This window comes from Ascaphus truei, chromosome 3 (assembly GCF_040206685.1).
Source record: "Ascaphus truei isolate aAscTru1 chromosome 3, aAscTru1.hap1, whole genome shotgun sequence".
Taxonomy (NCBI): Eukaryota; Metazoa; Chordata; class Amphibia; order Anura; family Ascaphidae; genus Ascaphus; species Ascaphus truei.
In genome coordinates this window covers 121,111,652-121,132,272 of record NC_134485.1, presented here as the reverse complement: position 1 = coordinate 121,132,272, position 20,621 = coordinate 121,111,652, and the positions used below count along the sequence as shown (strand labels likewise).

General features: G+C 42.6%; 1 protein-coding gene across 1 annotated transcript in view; it reads left to right on the top strand.

The window, feature by feature from the left end:
• CCDC80 (coiled-coil domain containing 80) overlaps window positions 1-20,201 on the top strand; it is an 88,757-nt gene extending 68,556 nt beyond the window's left edge. Inside the window, exons 7-8 of the mRNA XM_075589461.1 lie at window positions 11,474-11,554; window positions 18,262-20,201. Of these exons, the coding sequence (XP_075445576.1) occupies window positions 11,474-11,554; window positions 18,262-18,611 (431 nt within the window). The 3' untranslated portion in view covers window positions 18,612-20,201. The remainder of the gene's footprint in view (window positions 1-11,473; window positions 11,555-18,261) is intronic.
• The last annotated feature ends 420 nt before the right edge of the window (window positions 20,202-20,621 follow it).

The window sequence follows — 20,621 nt, the reverse complement described above, 5'->3', positions numbered from 1 at the left end:
GGGGGAGAAGGGAGAGGGGGGGGAGAAGGGAGAGGGGGGGGAGAAGGGAGAGGGGGGGAGAAGGGAGAGGGGGGGAGAATGGAGAGGGGGGGAGAAGGGAGAGGGGGGGAGAAGGGAGAGGGGGGGAGAAGGGAGAGGGGGGGGAGAAGGGAGAGGGGGGGAGAAGGGAGAGGGGGGGAGAGAAGGGAGAGGGGGGGGAGAAGGGAGAGGGGGGGGGGAGAAGGGAGAGGGGGGGAGAAGGGAGAGGGGGGGGGGAGAAGGGAGAGGGGGGGAGAAGGGAGAGGGGGGGGAGAAGGGAGAGGGGAGGGAGAGGGGGGAGAAGGGAGAGGGGAGGGAGAGGGGGGAGAAGGGAGAGAGGAGATAAGATACATGGGGGTGGTGTGTGTTCTCTAGCAGGGTTTCTAGGAATGTTACTGTGTTGCTTATGTGCCAATCGAGCTTGTCTAATAAAAACTACAACTCCCATGATCCCCTACCTGTGAGCATGTGCAGTAGAGCATAGGGCTGTGACCCGGATGTAGTAGGCTGTGAAGTGCACACAGATAGTCCCGTGAGAAATGCAGAGGATCTGTGAGTGATGCAGCAATGCGAACTCACTTACTGTGCTGCCCTGTCTGCAACAACCCGCCCACCCGGAGATTTCAGGGACAAACCCGGAGCCCGGAGAAGGGGATGCCAAACCCGGAGTCTCCGGGTGAAACCCGGAGAGGTGGCAACCCCGGCTACACCAGATTTATCAATAGGAGAATTCCGATCGTATCCTATGGCAGTGGTTCTCAAATCCAGTCCTCAAGTGCCACCATTAGATCAGGATTTAAGGATATCCCTGCTTAAGAACAGGTGGCTCAGTCAAGCAGCAATGTCCTTAAAATCTCACCTGTTGGTGACACTTGAGGACTGGAGTTGAGAACCTCTGTCCTAATGAGACCTTGTTTCTTGATAAATCTGGTGCAAATATTTTGATGTCTATCCGTCAGGAAACTGTGATTCCAAACCCCTATTATTTTTACTCTGCACAATTATTTTTAAGAATTGTTAACTATTTCAAATAAAATATCATGGGTTCTTGGTTTTGACCAACTTAGAACATCTAAAACTATTGAGAACTGCAGGGTATGTTCGTCTACCTCAAGTTGCTGGGTGTGAGGTGGGTGAATTTTTCAGCAAAGTTTGAATTTGCTACAAAAGCAGGTTTTGGGGGGTTCTTTTGCATTTTTAAATATTTGGGAAATTACAACATTTCAAGGCAAAATAATGCAATTTTTAAAAAAAAGATTTAAAACGTTTTTAAAAAAAATAGCAATGTTAATAAAAAAGGGAAGTTATCAAAATTCGATTAAAAAAAAGATGCTAATAATTTGCTACTAATCAATAGGATGACTCACTTATACAGTATACCACATTTGCAATTTCACAGCTAAAAATAGCCCACTTATTTTCAATAAACAATTTGACATTTTTCAGTTTAAAAGTTCAATTTATTTTTTTTACACATTTTTAAAAGTTTGAAGGAAAAAAAAACGACACGGATTTCATTAGGTTTACCCATATCTAGTCAGGAACTTTACTCAAAAGGAAACCATTGCTTTCAATAAAGAAGGCCACCTCAAACTGAATTCTTTTATTTTCAAAGTCTGTAATGGCAAGCAATCAAGATTTAACCTCATATGGAAGTATGAGTGTTGTGTAGAAACATGGTTTGGAAAGAACAAAACATCTGCAGAGTGCTCTACATTGACATAATGTCTGATCCAATTTTTTCATAGAATTTCAAGCGTGCTACAAAATCACAGTTGTATTGTTCTGGATTGCAGTGTAATTTGTGCCAAGAGGCAGAGACCGGTTTCTTCACGTATACTGAGTTCTTCACGCAAAACTGAGTTCATTTGCGTTTAGATAATCAACTAGTAAATCCTCATGAGCTAACGCAATTCAAGCAAGTAGCTTAGTGGCATTGTTGCTGCTTTTAATGCAGGTGTACCTACAGTAGTTTAAATCTCAGTGTCAGCTCCTTGTGACCTTGGGCAAGTCATTTTATCTCCCTGTGCCTCAGACACCAAAAACATAATGAACCTGCTATGTATCTCAACTTTGTTCTTTCTTGTGGCCTCATGGAAATGTTACTTTCTCTATCCACTACAAACTCCTCCCTCCTAGCCCAAACCCAACATCACCATGCACCCTGGATTACTCAAAAGCCTTGCACTATTTACTGAATGTTGGTGGAGAACTCTGAAAACCAGCACACCACCCACCGCTCACTCTAATAGCAAACATCACAAATGTACAACTTGCAAACAACTACTCAACACTTACAGGAATGGGGCAAAACGAAATAAAATGTTCACGGAACGAAATCCACAGAAATCAAGTCTCTAGGCATCAATTCCCATAAGCTGGGTTGCTGCACAAAAAGAGCCGTGTAACCGTCCTTGGCTAAGGACGCCACTTGCAGCCCCTGTTTCTCTGCCGAAAGGAATATTTTCATTCTGTCCTTGCAGGATTCGTTTTCCAAACCTCAGTTCTAACGAACTTTTTAAGCAGGGTGCAATCCTTAGTTACGATGTTATGACCTTTGCACCGCACGCTGTAGCTCAGATGAATCTTGTTACATGTTGGAACTAACTCCTGCCTGGCTGCACCAGACTTTTTTAAAACACCAAAAGCCAATCTGTATCATGTGCAGCCAATCCAACCTGTAGCAGTGTTCTGCTAGTCTCTACAGAACCTGGCAGAGAGCTTCAGTATAGCAACTGAACATGTGCGATAAATGCCATCTTTCCCCATTTGTCATGCTAGCCCCCCCTGCCGGCTCAGCGCCTGAAAGTCTGCCATTTGCAAGGATGCTTATTGAGATTCTCTTCCTTCATCTCTCTTTGCTAACAATAGGTTTAACACCTCCATATCCTGGCTACACCAATGGTTAACACCTTCATCTCCTGGCCTTTGAAGCTGGTAAGCGGAGTAGCTCCCTATGCAAATGGACTTTTATCCATACTAAATTACTTCCTTACTGCAATAAAAATATAACCCTTGGGGATTGTTAAAAACTATTTTCTTTTCCTCTTATTCAGAAAAACATTGTTACAATAACCCATACATTTAAAACATGATATGATCCTTGCCACCTAATCCCTGGTGGGAGGCACACAGACAATTCTGACACATTTTACAGGACTGCATCGCGTAGTTGGCTGCAGAGCTGACACTCTACACTTAATTTAACCCCTAGAACTCTCTCTACCTTATACCTGGTGAGAGAGGTACGGAACCCCTCACTGGGTTTTGGAATTTGGGCATACTCCGGGACCTGTCGTGTAACTCCGTTCCCTGCCCGGTCTTGCTGCCCTGGTTTGTGCTGAAGTAGGGGGATTTGGCGTTGAGCTGCAAACTGCATTATACGGAGGATTATGTCTGGTGGTCTGTGTTCCTCATGTCCTCAGGAATCTGGGGAGATTCCTGAGTGCCTGTTTTGGGGTACCCGCAACACTGGCCCCCTTCCAACCATACACACCCTGACAACATTTTACCGTAAAATCACCCCTGAGACTCATGCCTTGCACATCTCTGCTGGCCAGCACTCCTGGAACAGTAAAAAAAACACATATCTTTATTACACATTCAGTTACATGCCACAATTGGGCTGCAGAGCTGACACTTTACATTTACCCACTATGACTCAGGGGACCCTGTTATATAGAGTGAAACAGATAGTATTGCGCTCATAAGTGACCTGTGATAAATATATATATGTGATAATAATAAAGGTATTCAATACAACCTGATATAGTGTGGTTTTATGCTGCTGGTCTGATGGGATTGGCTCAAACACCAGGCTAAATGGATACAAAGAAAAGACAGCGCAAAAAAACCATAGTGTAGTAAATTCAATGAATATTTATAAAGTGAAGGTGAGTGTTGCACGTACATGAAAATAAAGGGTTAATAGCATGACATGTTTAGGGACATGTTACCACTCAGCAGGAACAGCCAGACACCAATGCAGAGATCTTTACACGTTCACCCTCTTTGCTGCCAGCATCCAGGGAGACTCTGTGTTGCTCTGTGGTGGCGAGTCGTGTTGAAGGAGCTCCAGGCAGTGGATCGGCAGAGATGATCTCAGCTCACTTCCGTGTTACTCCACGCTGGCGTGTGACGTCATCCGGCGGCGTCTCTCAGCCTCTTTGGATCCACACGTGTGAGGGTGAACGTGTAAAGATCTCTGCATTGGTGTCTGGCTGTTCCTGCTGAGTGGTAACATGTCCCTAAACATGTCATGCTATTAACCCTTTATTTTGATGTACGTGCAACACTCACCTTCACTTTATAAATATTAATTGAATTTACTACACTATGGTTTTTTTGCGCTGTCTTTTCTTTGTATCCATTGACCCTGTTATATGGCTTATACAGTTGATACATGGTATTAATCTCACCCCCTTATCCCTGGGGAGGAAGGCACAGGCATTTTCAATACATTTGCAGTATTATTACCCTGGTTGGGTTGCAGAGCTGACACTTTACAATTCCCAATCTGCTTCAGGGGCACACAGCCAGGACAAATACCTTTATTAATGGCCTGGGTACCCCTTCACCATCACAAGGCCATATCCCCAAGAGCTGGAAAACTGCCAGAGTTGCCCCAATCTTCAAACATGGGACAAAAACACTGTCTCAAACTACAGGCCAATCACTTTTCTCCCAATACTACCCAAAGTCATGGGAAAATGTGTCCACTCCACCTTTAGATATTACTATACCAAGACACATTTCCCTAGCCAATTCCAATCTGGCTTTCGCCCCAAACACTCTTCACGGTAACTACCCTGCTAAAAGTTTGCAATGAAATCCAGTATGGAATGAACTGGGACAACTCACTGGTGCAATATTCCTAGATTTTGCAAAGGCTTTTGATACTGTTGATCATGTTATCTTGCTTAACAAACTCCAGTGCTCTGGAATAGGGAAGCATGCTTTAAACTGGTTTTATTCCTACCTATCAGGTAGATGCCAACATGTGTCTATCTCAGGCTCTAACGCCAACCACTTGGATATCACCTGTGATGTCCCGCAAGGCTCTGTTCTGGGGCCCCTACTCTTCTCAGTGTTCATCAATAATCTTCCTACAGCTTGTAAGGGAGCTTCAATACACATGTATGCAGATGACACAATCTTATATGCACACAGCCATAGCCTCTCTGACGTTGAACACATACTTCAATTGACTTTTTGAGACTTGAAAATTGGATTTCCCAAAACAAACCGTTTTTAAAAACTGACAAGATTGTAACAATCGTATTTGGGACCAAGGCTAAATTTTTAAAGCTTCCAGTGACTGAGCTCCAGATCAGAACCAACGTTAATACCAACCTAGCCCCTGTTACTAGTTTTAAATACTTGGGCATATGGTTTGACTCCCATTTAACATTTGGGATGCACATTGATACCCTGACATCCAAAACCTATGCCAAACTAGGTGTACTTTACAGGAACAAATCCACAAATCCTCCCTAAGTCTGCTGGTCAGAAAGCATATCGCACAACAGATGCTAATGGCAATTATCGACTATGGGGACATAGTATACGGTTCGGCACCCCAAACTCACCTTAGCAAACTTGATACCTCTACAATTCAATATGCCGTTTTGTTCTCCAATGCAACTACAACACACTTCACTGTGAAATGCTCAAAGAACTAGATTGATCATCACGTGAGTCTAGGCGCAAAGTTCATCTCCCCTGTCTTGCCTTCAAATACTTTCTGGGCAAGCTACTCGTTTAACTGAACAAGCTTCTCACCCCTACCCCATGCAGCACTTATCATCTGAGATCTGACTCCAAAAGACTGTTCATGGTCCCATGATTCAGCAAAGTATCTGGTCACTCCTCCTTCTGTTACCATGCACCCCAAAACTGGAACAATCTACCGGAGACTCTCACAGCCGCCACCAGTCTAAGTTCTTTAAAAACTAAAGCTGTCTCACATTTTAATCTGGTCTGTAACTGTTACATATGCCTATAACATATATTATCTCTAACTGTGCATGCAATGTCTTGTATATAATGTATAACCCTGTTGACTTATGTAACTATGTATTTGTAACCATGACATGTATTTGTCATCTTAACTCTATGCTCAGGACATACTTGAAAACGAGAGGTAACTCTCAACGTATTACTTCCTGGTAAAACATTTTATAAATAAATAGATAGATTGTAAGCTCTACGGGGCAGGGACTAATTGAGTCTTCAAAATTTGATGTACCGTGCTGTGTACACTGGCTGCACTGTACAAGAAAAAAAATATTATTCATTTGGGGGAGTGACAAAAGTATCCATCGGATAGTGAGCAGTGCATGTATAAACACACCCCAGAGTTGCCCCTCATGACTCACTTGGCTATTCTGTACAGTAAACATAGAACTTGACAGCAGAGAAATACTTGGCTGCCTATTTTATAAACCTAGTACAAAGCCAGGCACCTCATTTAAGCCCATATTTACTAAGTAGTATTTTGCCATTATACATCTTCTGGCCCTGGAAGGCACCCTACAGTGGAACACTGCTTAGTAAATATAGTCCTTAATTTATTTTCTTGAGATCCAGGTCATTTTTGTCAAGATAATTTTCAATGCCTTCTAATATACACATCATGGTTTTATTTGCATTATATCTGCAGAAATTATATTATAGTATTATATTTGAAACAAGCTGTTAACGCCTGTGTGAGACGTGGGCAGGTTTTCGGGGTTATTAAAACATGCTTACAAAGTGATTCAATTCTCATGTAACCCTTTTGATCTCTTGTAAGTTGTTATATCTTTTAGGGTCTAATATTAGCATTCTTTATAGATTTAATTATAGTGTTCAGAGCTTACAAAATCTCACAGGTTTCTCTAGGTGCACATGAGAAAGAAACCTATGTTATTACCAACCAACATAATTAGCAGTTTTGTTGATGTAATTACAGTGTCCTTTTGAAAATGTAACCTATGAGTTATTAAAAGCTTTATACACCATAATTTAATTTATTCAAAACCCTAATGTTGGTCACCTAAAAGGTATCTAAATTTCTCCAGGACCCATACAGCTACTAGAACTTTGAACTATATTTAACCTTTTGACAATAGTTATGAGTTGGAATTTGCAGCTGGTATCAAAAAAAGGATTCTAGATGTGATAACATAGTTTTATGTATAATTTTAAATTTTCAGTGCATTAATGCACCCAGATGGAGCTCAACATTGGTTTTCCCCACTCTGTTGATGCAAAATGACACTTTGTTTTTTGTTGGTTTCTATTGGAAAGCGACAAGGATGGGCACATAGTCACTTCTAAAACGCTGGATGTAATATTGTTGACTTTGCAGCTTTCTGTTGGTCGGGCACCAAAGTAATTGCTGATTCGGACAGTCATATTGTTCTTCCGGATAAGTATTATTGCCAGGAGATTTCTCCTCAATGAGGAAGGTCCCTAGAGTTGGGAGCATTACGATTAAGCTCTTCAGGTTAGCCCAGTACCAAGAGGGATAAACAAAAGCATGAAAGAAAAAAAAACATGAGCAGCTTCTAATGATTTAAGAAAATTGGTCACAATCAAATAGAATTAGCAATAAAGTGAATTCAGAATGTATTCAAATGCTATAGTTTAAAAATTAATCAGTCAAAAACTCCCCTTTTCAATAGATCATATACCATCATTTTTTAAATCATTAAAAGCCATCTGTAAAACTTGAAAACCATGCAAGTGTAAAGGACTGGTTCTGTACTTAGAAACACAGGTAAAAGGCTCCATCTAATGGCAAAAGAAAATAATTGCTAGAAAACTGTAGTGGCAAAAAAAAGAAAAAATATATATGTTTATTTACCCAGTGCTCAACAAATACACTCACCCGCGGCGAGTTAATCTTGGCAGCTGGTGAGTAGGGCGGCCAGCGCAGAAGAGGAGGTCTAAAGACCATGGGAGGTGAGCGGCAAAGGAGGAAGACAGCTGGTGGTGGGAGAAGAGGACCGAGGACCACAATGTCAGTGGAGCAGGGCAGCAGAGGTGTTAGACAGTGGGTGGCGGCAGGAGAAGAGCATTGACACCATGTGAGCAGCACAGGAGAAGGGCCGAGTAGGAGCTGCGCTGTAGCAGTTGCAGACACCGGAAGTTAGTAAAGACTTCTGGGGTCAGACAGCTGGGGCGCACTCTTCCCTGACCATTCTCCTGTGCTGCCCAAATTGTGTCAATGCTCTTCTCCTGCCACGCCGCCTGATGTCTATCACCTCTGCTTTCCTGCTCCGCTGACATGGTGGCCCTCGGTCCTCTTCTCCCGCTGCCAGCTATCTTTCTCCTGTGCCGCTCCTGTGGTCTTCAATCCTCCTCTTCTGCCACCGGCCGCCATCTTCCTCCTCTGATTCCATGCTCCACCGAAACCAGCTACTGTAAGTGAGAGCAGGAGGGGGGTGAGAGCAGGATTGGGTGAGAGCAAGAGGGGGGAGAGAGCTATTGTTGGAAAAGAGAGAATCTACCTCAGGTGGTGAAGCAATTAATCCGCTCTCGTTCTGCTTTGGGAAACGACCTCAGGATTCACTGAAAGAGCATACTGGGCCCTGGATGCAGAAAGGCTCTGTCTGAAAAGCACCAGCAAGAGATCATCCTACCTCTCATTTACCCCGGGGCCATCACCACGAGTGAAGTTGAAGATTGAGTATGCAATGTCATTTTGGATAGTGGGTCTCAGGTATCCTTTTTTTAAAAACCCTGGTACGATCAGTACCTCAAACATCTGTCAATGCAACCACTGGAGTGCTTGGTCATTTGGGTCCTCAATGACACCAGCTACCCTTATCTAGGATATGTAGTGGTGAAGCTCGAGTTTCCAAAGAAGATAACTGGAGTAGAAGGACCGTTGGTGGTGGTGGTCCTTATATGCCCTGATGTCTGCATCAAGGAAGAAACTGGAGGCATAATTGGCATGAATGCTAATTTTTCTCCAACTAGTAAAACGGTACCAGAGCATCGGCAGAAATGATTATGGCAGGACGATGACCATCCATCCTTTATACTTGAAGGTATTCCAGCGGATGCAGAGAAAAAACAAGGCACAGAGTGAAGGGCCAGTAGGGGACGTCGCATGGGCAGGAACCTGCTCGGTGCAAGTGCCCCCAACAGTGTACAGAAGATAACTGGAAAGGTAACACTGGCAAAATATAAAAGGGAACACTATCATGATAGATAGTCCACCACATGGAGGATACAAGGAAGGGTTACTGGTAAAGAGCGGGGTATTATCCGTGCAGCCCGGGAAAATGGAAACATTAGGAGAAGAAGTGAGAAATGAAACCGCAAATGGTGTGTGGATACGAAGAGGCACGGTAGTGGCTCATCTGTATAGTGCCAAAGTGATGGGCCCCACACGGCTGAGCAAATCCCATGGGGATAGATTGACCCTGGCTATGTTCAATATTGGAGAAAGTCCTGCTCCAGAACACTGGAAGAAACTTTGCCGGAGAAGATAGCACGGTGGCCTGAGATCTTCTCTACTCAGGAATGGGATGTAGGAAAAGTCCATGGAGCATAACACCAGATTGCTCACCCGATCAATGAGATTGGCCATGTCTGATGTGGAGGATGTTAGATGCCATCTACAGTAATTAATAGAGGCCGGCATAATCTACATAATCCTGTAGCCCTTACGCATCACCCATATTTGTGGCCCGGAAGAAAAATAGAGCAGTAAGAATGTGTATTGATTACCACACGTTGAACAAGAGGACCACTCTGGATCAATATACAGTATCAGGCAGCATATACAGGATGCATTGGATTGTCTCAATGGAGCAAATGGTTCTCGGTCTTGGACCAAAGCAGTGGATAGTACCAAATCCCAATGTGCAAACAAGATTAAGAAAAGACAGCTTTTATATGTCAGAGGTTGATGGAACATATTGTGGGGGATATGAATCTATTAGAGGTACTAGTATATCTTGATGACCTTAAAGTGTTTGGAAAGACCTTGGAAGAACACAATGGCAGCCTGATAAAGGTACTAGACCAACTAAGAGAGCGGATTAAAGTGTCAGTTCTGCCGGACGTCTGTCTAAAAAAGGTGTGGCTACCGACCCCTCTAAATTAGAGGCCATTGCATTCTGGCCTGGGCCCAAACAACTGACAGAATTTGAATCCTTTATGGGGTTCTGTGGATACTACAGACATTTTGTGAATAAATTCTCTGCTATGGTAAAGCCGTTGACCCATTTAACAAAAGGTTATCCGCACCACGAGGACGCAGTACGGCCGCTGGAGCCACCAGTCAAGACTATTTTTAAATGAACGAGCCATTTGGAGATAGCTGGACTTACAAAAGTGAAAAGGCTTTCCAAGCCATAAAGGCCAGTCTCCCTAATGTGCCACTACTAGCATTTGCTGACCCACAAAAACCCTATGTACTTCATCTGGACACTAGTCTGGAGGGGTTAGGAGCAGGGGTCAGGAGCATCCTAAGGGGCTGAGACCAGTGGCATTTTTAAGTTGGGCAGTGGCACTTTCAGAAAAGAACTACTCAGTGGACAAACGTGAACTCTTAGCATTGAAATGGGCAGTAGTGGTCAAGCTACATTACTAGCTGTATAGAGAACTATTCATAGTGCACACAGAAAACAACCCACTTAATTACAAATGCACGATTATCGAAGTTCGTTTTAAGTGCAAGAAAACTGCTGCTGAACGTGATCTGACATTTGTCTACATATGGGTTGGCCATGATGAATACAAATCTGCGTGGATCTGACTGCTACCAGATTCTTCCGAGGATTGCAGCATGTGTATGAGTGTACATGGCAATAGGAGTAGCGGATTCCAGTCATGACATTACAGAAAGAGTGAGCGCCGTCGGAGGGGACCCTCAAAGGCTACAAAGTACAGTGCTACCGAAGCACCCTTTTTGAAGTACAAGCCTGCAACAGTTGGTACACAGTGATCTCCCACAGTGTTTCGGCACCATCCCAAAGCCAGTGTACCCAGGATTGGATGGGTCACTTACTACTGATCCTGTCTTACACCTGAGCAGTGTTATTGGGGATTGTGTTATATGTGTTTGCTGTTTGTGGCAATCCTCTTCAGAGGATGACAGGTTGTTCGTGCTAGTAGGAGTACAGTAAAGCCTTTGTATCAACTGTATCTGTATTTTCTCGCTCTCTGACCATAGGCCACTTGTGACCCTCTAAAGTATCAATAGGGACTCAAGCCCCCACCTCAGCAATAGTTATGTCTGAGAGCTAAAATTGGACAGGATTTACAAAATCCCAGAAGGTCTATGTAAAACTAATATGTAAAATATGTATGTGATGATAATATTTAACCAACTCAGTCAGAGCATTGTTGCTGTAACAGTTTACTGTTTACTCTGTGCCATTATATATCGATAATGCCTTTATATGGAAAGAAACATTATTAGAAATTCTAAAATGTATTCCTTTTCTTTCCATAGGTCTCCGCCACTTGGCAATTCTGAAAATGGCAGGCATTGGAGTTGAGGGCACTGGTGTTTTAGAACTGTTTCCTATCAATGGTAAGAAATGATCTAAACCTTTTCAAATACTGTACAGTTTGAAAATTACAGATGTGATCAATACCATTAATCACATGGTCAACTCTTCGCTCGCACACGTATCTTAAAATATTACTGCAGAAGAAGGTGATACGTGTGTGTGTGTGTGTGTGTGTGTGTGTGTGTGTGTGTGTGTGTGTGTGTGTGTGTGTGTGTGTGTGTGTGTGTGTGTGTGTGTGTGTGTGTGTGTGTGTATGTGTGTATATTATTGATCCACTGCTGGATAAAGATCTCCCTAATGGTTTTCCAATTACTCAGCTTGCAAGTCTCTTCTCCACGTTGCACCAACAATATACACACATAAGGAATAAAACAGCCACTCACATTCATTTTGTTTTAAATAATTAAATGTTTTTTTTCCTGAGACATGTCAATAAACTTAAATTATTATCTTCAAAAAGTGTGTGTTACACATTGAGGTCTTAAAAAAAAATATAACAAGAAAAAATTATAAGTTAATGAAGTGGAAGGCCTGATAACCAGCAAGAGAACTGTAGGGTTCCACAGTACATAGGCTGAAAATGATTGCCTTCATTCATTTTGCAATCCGTGCATACACAGTCTCTCTTTTCGTCTTATCTGCAGTCTTTTTTTTTTTTTTCTCAAACATTTTTATTGTTTTTTTGTCATAATACAAATAATAATACTCTTAATAAAGAAAAGTAATAGCAATAGTAAGCAACAATACAAGGGTATACAGGAGAGCATAGATCCAAAAGTTCTTATTAACAAATAGATATATACCAAGGTATACTATGACTAATATTGGAGAAACATTGAATTGTATTTCAACTGATTGTGGAAATATAAGAAGAGAAAAATAATAGGGGAGGTGGAGGGTGGTGGGTAGACATCACCACTTCCACCATTGCTTCCCAACAACCCACTGAGCCCTTTAGAACCACACTATTCCACCATTTCACCACACCGGCCAGCACCCATCCGGACCTGTCCCTCCGCCAATCTGTTAAGAGGGTCTTCCTGGTCTTCTGAGTCCTATATAGCTACTAGATTATATCCTTCTAACTATGTCAGCTCAACGCTCTATCCAAGGGTCCCAGGTTCTGTAAAATCTATCAGTGGATTGCCTAGGAAAAGCGGTAAGCTTCTCCATCAACATCACCTCGTTTATCTTTTTCTCTACCATTCGTCTGGATGGGGGTGATTTTTTCTTCCAGGCGGCCGCAATTGCACACCTGGCTGCCGTTAGGATAAACGAGATCAATCGCTTTAGAGAGTGGCTCACATCTTCTACTGGTTTAGCTAATAAATAGGTTAATGGGTTGATGGGGATTGTTAATCCAGTTGTTGCCCTAATAGTCTTTTGTATAGTTAACCAATCGTTTTGGATAGCTGGGCAGTTCCTCCAAATGTGGACCATGTTACCTTTCTGTCAAGAACCCCTCCAACACATATCAGATGCTTCGGGGTAAATTTGTTTCAACCTACTTGGGGTGAGATACCATTGAAATAGGATCTTGTAAATATTTTCTTTGATTGTTTTACATATGGAGGTTTTAGCAGCATACTCCCAGATATCCTCCCACTCCTTTCTATATATATATAGGTTTAAGTCCCTGGCCCACCTGTCCATATACCTATGATCAGTTGTTTCTGCTGCTTCTTCCATCCCAAGATATATTTTAGTGATCAGACCCTTCTGGTAGGATCCATTCCTGCTAAGCGATTCAAAATTAGACAATTCCGGAAATTCAAGTTTCTGGGATACTTTAGAGAGAAAGTGCCTGATTTGCAAATATTTGAACAAATTGAGGTCACGTGCATTGTATTTAGTACGGAGATCTTGGAAACTTAATAGCTTTCCTCTATGTAGGAGGTCCGCTATCATTCTGATATTTTTATTTTGAAATTGGTCGAAAGATTTTTTGTCACATCCTGGGGGAAAATTAGGGTTATTAAAGAGAGAAGTACATTGAAATAGGGACAATGAGAGTTTAAGCTTCGTTTTTGTTTTGGACTAAATATTCCACGTGCATTTCATTGACCCTAGATCAAATGTTTTTATGCCCGAGTGTTTTTTTCTCAGGGGCCCAGAGAGACAGTTGCAGAGGGAGTGCCTTTGAGTACTGAGATTCAATGGCCAACCAGCAATATTGATTTGGGTCAGCACTCCATACTACCACTTGTCTGAGCTGGGCATTCTGAAAATATTTCAGAACATCTGGTACCCCTAAGCCACCTCTTGCCTTAGAGGTCAGCATAACTGATCTGGCCATCCTAGGTCTTTTGCCCTGTCAAATGAATGAGAATATTTTGTTTTGAAGAGCTTTCAGTTCAGTTTCTGGGATCTGGATCGGGAGGGTTTGGAAATAATATAACAATCTAGAGAGAATATTCAGTTTGACAGATATTATTCTCCCAATCCTTGAGATTTGAAATGTATTCCAATTCAGTAGATCTTTTTTAATCTCTTCCACAAATGAGAACCAGGCTGAATTTGTGTGGAAAGTCCTAGAATCGATTGATACCATGTATTTGTTTTCCTTTGTTGTGGGTGGACATGAATATGTTTATCACCCCTGATCTTGACAGGTCAACCACCCCAGGCCAGGCTCACTCGGCCCTGGTACATAAAACATCAACATTTTTTAGAGATTTGATTCAGGAATTCTCTCTGATAGATGTTTGGTGGGCCCTACATCAGGTTCAGCGGGACTATTCCTTCTTCTCTTCTCCACACCAGATGTATTCCAGGATAGACTATTTCCTGGTCACAAAAAACATCCTTCAAGCCTCCTCGCTCTCCGATATTGGCTCAATTACTTTGTCAGATCATGCGCCTGTTGACCTGACTCTCTCCCTCCCATTTGTCAGAAGTAAATCCTATTACTGTATTGTACCTGTAGAGGTGTGATCACCGAAACAGTTCTGCCTCATTCTAGCCAAAGACTGAATCTTTCTATTCTGAGAGACTTCCAACTCTCTATAGCAATTGTGAACCTCTTGCTGAGAGAGACTAATCTTTTTCAGTGCCTCCTCATACTTCTGTTTCAGGTTAGCAATAATTTTGTCACATTTGCTCTACTTTTTATCCATGGTGGTAATAATAGTGCTCGACGTTTTCAGCTCAGTTGTCAGATCTTCTAAGTCACTACGTAAGCGACTCTCCATATTCATCACAGTCCCACAGTCAAGGGAGAGTGTGAGCTGACCACTCTACAGCTTGCATTAGCTTCCATCTCCTGTTTCAATCGCTTAAAGAGGAAATCACAGTCCTGCCTCGCAGTTTGCACGGCATCTTCAAAGTTGGTCAAGGGATCGTCACTCATTGGTTCCGGGTCCGCTTCCTTGGTAGAGTTTGAGGGTTTCTCACTTTCAGCACCAGACAGACATTTCTTTGGGGTTCACGAATTCTGCATTAGGCCCTCTGAATATTCTGTCATCCGCAGGACGAATTCTCCATTTCCACTAGGCTTTCTCCATTTCCACTAGGCTGTAGGGCATCTCGGCCCCCCTTTTCCTCAGCGGAATCTACGGACGTGTCTGATCCTTCCATTGTAATTGGAGAAACTCCTTTCTTTTTCTTTTTACATCTTTTTGCTTTGGACGACTTGGCCCCATCAGGGATACTGGGGCCTCCTTTTTTGTTTGAAACTTCAGCAGTTTCACAGCATCCACCATGCTTTTCTTGCAGTTGCAGTAGCTGGCAGGAATATCCAGGGTCATAGAGACCTGTTTTTTCGGTGCGTACCAAGTTCAGGCACCTCCACCATCCTAGGGCTGTTTTGTTGGTGACTCGTTTCGGGCTCCACATAAGAGATATCTTCATCCTCATCAGTATCTTCGTAGGACTGGAAGGGCCACTCTTTCGTGTGGCCGGGTTCAGTACAGGAAAACCAAATTTTGCCCTCCATTTTGGCAGTATCAGGTGTATTCTTCCCCCTGACCTCGGGAGGCGTTATTGCAGTGATTTTCTCTTTATATGCTAGAACCCCAGCTGGTAGTTCTACAGGTGGGTAAACTTCACTTGCAGAGTTTGTAGCTCTCACAGGCATCTCTGTAGAATTTTTCTTCTTCTTTACTTTTGTAGATTCTGAGACATCAGCAGTACTGTGCACACCTCCTTTCTCATCAGTGATACTGGATGTGCACTTGCTAAGAAAAACTTCTGCGTTTTCCTTGTGACCACAGCGCATTGATTCTGCTGCAGTTCCTTGGCTGGGTGCTGCCCTTTTCCAAGGGCCACATAGGCATCATCCTCGTTATCAGAATAACGCCTGAAGGGACACTCCTCCATGTGGCTGGGCTCTCTACACCAGGAACACATTTTCTTCTTCTTTCTTGCAGAGTCTGTACTGCTATTTTAAAAACACACAGGGGGGTTCACATGTGGAGCATCAGTACCTTGTGTGGGTCACCATCTGTCGCAGTCCCTCCAGTCAAACTGTGGCATTGTGGCTTTCTCCAGTGCAGTGAAGCTTTCCAGCCTGGATGAGTAGCCCTTTAATTCTCGTCACTTCTGTTCTTTGTTTTGTTGCTAAGGCTGTTGCAGGAACTGTATGCAGGCAAAAGCACAAAAAAAATCCCCGGCAGTCTTCGGGGCCCCTTTGAAATTCAAGGGCCACCTCTCATCCAACATCTGACACCATATGTAAGAGACCTGTGCAGAGTATACACGGGGAGACCGATTTGGGGGAATTTAAACATGGTTTTGTTTAGCCTGTCACTTAAAACCGCATTTTAAGGCAAAACATAATACAAAGAAACAAATATCTATCCCTATGTAAAGGCTAACTAACTTCCCCAGTCCCTATCTGCCAGGCTGGGGGGGGGGGGTGGGTGACCCTTACCCACCTATCACCCCAAAGTCTCAAGAGGGACCTGTATGCAGGGGCTCTTTGTGGCAGTCTCTGAGTCTAAGTGGGTCCAGGAAAAGGGGTCTGGTGTCTTATCAGCACAGCTCTTCTGTGTACTCAAGACTTCATCTCTTTATGTCAGCACAGTGTGTCTGTGCTAAGGAGTCTCTTGGTCTGTCTTCTGATTACCCAGGTGGAGCTGGAAAATTGACTAGCTGCAATTAACCAGCTCTCCACTGGATTTTCAGACCACTAGAGACAGCTTTATTTAAATAGGGATACGTCCCTGTTACAGTAATATATTCTATTTCAGTCTTATACAAGTTACAGTACACAAATCATCCCTAAATATGGGTAAATATTGTCACGGAAGATCAGAACTTAACCCAGGGATTAATGCACCAGACAGGACAAAGCAGTTCAAAAAATAATTTTTATTCCAGCCGGAGCCAGCAAGCATAAGAGAAAAAAACACATTTAGAGCTTTACTTACTAAAAACGGGACATACGTGGGAAATCCTAGCTGGCTAGATGCTGAGTTCCACATCAAAGGCTTACCCAGGGCTTGCTTACACTCTCCGACGACGAAAGGACCGTACAAACCTCTCTGGTGCAATTTGCGGCCGAGCACTTTCAAATCTCCTGCTAAAAAAATTCCTCTCTACTGCTCCAGCACAGCTACAGTCTCATAGCACAAAGCAGTTTTACCTTTTCCACTGGCGAGGCTCTCAGCCTCATTTTCAGGTGTCTCCAGCAAAGCCTCGGATCACACCACTTATTCCGTCTGCACGTCATGATCAGAATGAACTGTGCAGTGCTGATCAGGTTCCCTTTTTCTAGCTTCCCCGATACCATAGAAAAGCAGGATAGAGGGTCTGGCTACCAACTGCAGTGCAGATGCTGCTCACGGCCCAATCAGGAGGCGATGGCTCATCTGCATTGGCCAATTAGGGCTGGGGGTAGGTTTAGAGAGTTAAAAGGCTTGTGGAGGGAGATACAAATGAGTCAGTGGGAGCAGCGCCTACCAGAGGGACTCGGCAACGGCTTCCCCTGGCAGGATATCTCCTTCTGGATAGCCGCCACTCTGGCTGGGGAGGCAACCATCTGCTCCGCTTTTTGGGCGAATGACCCTTCGACCCAATCTTCACCCCTAGACACTTTGTCCTCTGCACCTTCTCTCCCCCTCCAGTCCCAGCAGCAGCCATTTTCTCTGGACATGCGGGCTGCACACAGGGTTTTTCAGCCCTGCATGCCCATAAGCAACAGAAATAAAAGCTCACAGTACAAGGTATGAATGGGGCTTCCCAGTGCCTGAAAACTAGGTAGCTCCGGGGTCTGGTGGCCTGATGAGCTCCAGAGAAGGATGGTGGGGGCAAGGGACCGGGCTTAACCTTTATTATACTGGTCCCTGGGCCCTTTCCGTCACAAATATGTCTACCCTAAATCCTGCCTCAGTGTATCCTGTGATAGCCTTTTCTAGTTCAGACTTAAAATGATATATTAACCTTATACCTAGATAAAACTAAAGTAAAATCATAGCTTTCAAAATCCCCTAATGCTGACGAAATAGTGATGCAAAAACAGAAATTAAAAATGTTTAGATCTCCATAAAGTTTTACAAAGATACAGATTTAAGATCATCATACTGTGTTTATCAGAATCAACAATCTGTTGAGAATTACGCAACATTTTTTTCATATGATCCCTATAAATAAAATAAATATTAGATTGAACTTGATGGACGGAAGTCTTTTTTCAACCTCACCTACTATGTAACTATGTAACTATGTAACTATGTAACTATTACTAGAACCGTGTATACAGATATATCTCTGTGTGCTTCCCTTCCAGGAAGTTCCAGTGTTGACCGAGAAGACCTTCCTTTTAACTTGGTGAAAGACATAAGAAACTACTTTCAAGTCAGTCCTGAATATTTCTCCATGCTCCTTGTTGGGAAAGACGGCAATGTGAAGTCCTGGTATCCTTCCCCAATGTGGTCCTTTTCAATTGTATATGATTTAATTGACTCTATGCAACTCCGGCGACAAGAAATGGCAATTCAGCAATCACTGGGGATGCGCTGCCCAGAAGATGAGTATGGGGGGTATGGTTACCATGGTTACCCTCACCAAGGCTATGAGGAAGGTTATCAGGATGACTATAGACATCATGAGGGATACTACCATAGGTATCATGACTAACAAAATAATGAACATGTAACCAAAAAACAACACTATAGCAGCCATGAAAGAAATCTGAGAATGTCACAAAGAAACTGCTCTTTCTTTATGAGAGCTATAAAAACAGCTTTAAAAAATAAAAAAAACTGGAATAGACTAAGGGTTAAATTCTATATACTCCATTGAGTCTGTTCTAGGCATTTTTGGCTTGAAAATCCCCATTGACGTCTATGGGTTTTTTTAGGCTGAAAACATCAGAACAGTCGCTTTCGTGGATATAAAATTAGCCTCTAAAACTGCTGTCTGGTAAGATTTATTTTTTTTTACACTTTGTTTATGCCAGAAATCATATCATAGAGTTTAGGCTCTTTTATTCTTTATATATGAAAATATTTGTAAGTGTATTTATTGGAAAAGTGATACTCATGCAGCATTCAGGAACATATCTGTGGAGCAGGTCACATACATGTATTATTACTGTAGGTTATCATGCACAAATGCAGGCCCTTCCAGCACTTAACGACTGAAAAGATCTTTTGATTTTGTCTGTATACATATTTTGCACTGCATGGATTTTATTAATGTCTCATAGCACAGTTTTTAAATCTGAAACAAGTTTTACAAGGGCTTTTTGTGTGCTTTAATATAATACAGAATGCATTCATACCGTATATCATTCCTTTTGGAAAGCAAGACCTTAATTATACATAAATTGAAGCACTACCAAATTATAAATTTCAGCCACAGACAATTTAATTTTTTTTATTTAATAAAAACAAGTGTTGTGAAGACTCGTGCTTTTCTGGGGTGCCTTTGATGTATATTTCTTTAGAATTTTAATATTTGGGTATCCAAAGTTTTGATTCATTATATTAGCTGTAATGCCTATATACGTACTGTAGCATCCCAGCACCAATATTTCTATACACAATAGGGTTACTCACTAATTTCCAATACGAGTTATCACACCATGATCCCACGTTAACTGCCATCCGTGTCAATGAGCATTAACATGATTGCGCTGAAATAACCTGTATCGAAGGTTAGTAAATCCCGGCGGAACACCTCTAAACTTTGGAGGAAAGACTGTCACTGCAAGATGCTACCTGATTTCATGGCCTGATATAAGGTCACCAGGAGATTGCACAGGTTTTTTTTTTTCAGTCATAGGATACAACAGTTAAAAAAAAAAATTGTATTATAACCATGTTTCATGATCCATTCTTTTGCCATTTTCCAAGATGGCCACTAATACAAATACAATGGATATTGTAAAATGTGATTTGTAGATAGTGATATGTTTTGACCATATTTAGAATTGTTTAATACTGTCATTTGTACATGAGATGTTTTAAAAAGCATAGCTCTTCCAATTTGTCCATCTTAAAGAGATTTGTGTAGTAAAAGGTATCACTATCCACAACATAAACTGGTTTGCATTAGGACCCATATAGCTGGTAAACTCTTCGCAACAAGATGAATAATGCTACACAATAGAAATACAACATATTCATGAAAAATTGTCAAAATATTAGGATAACAAATACCAAGAAGAAAAGAATACAATGTGCAATGGATGATTAAGTAATTCAATAAATGTTTTTCAAACAAGCTCAGTCTCATAATTGGTTTTCTTGTGCTTTGATCCACACTCTTTAATCTGACACAGGGCCATATTAATGAGGCTGTACAATGTACAATGTCAAAATACACCTTGTGGCCTATTCAACTGAAGGAACCAACTTGTGTCTCGAGTAGCACCATTTAGTTAATATGGCTGAGTGTGTGTGTATATATATATACTAGCTGAGAGACCCGGCGCTGCCCGGGACCAAAACCTCCCGCTCCTTCCTCTCTCCACCCTCCCTTCCCCCCTGTCTCCCCTCCCCATGTTCCCCTCGTCTCTCTCCACCTCCCCCCACCCATGCGCAGCAGTGGTCCTTCCCCCCCTCTGCGCAGGTCCGGTCCTCCCACCCCCTGCGCTGCTCCGGTCCCCCCCCTGCACAGCTCCGGTCACCCCGCGCAGCACAC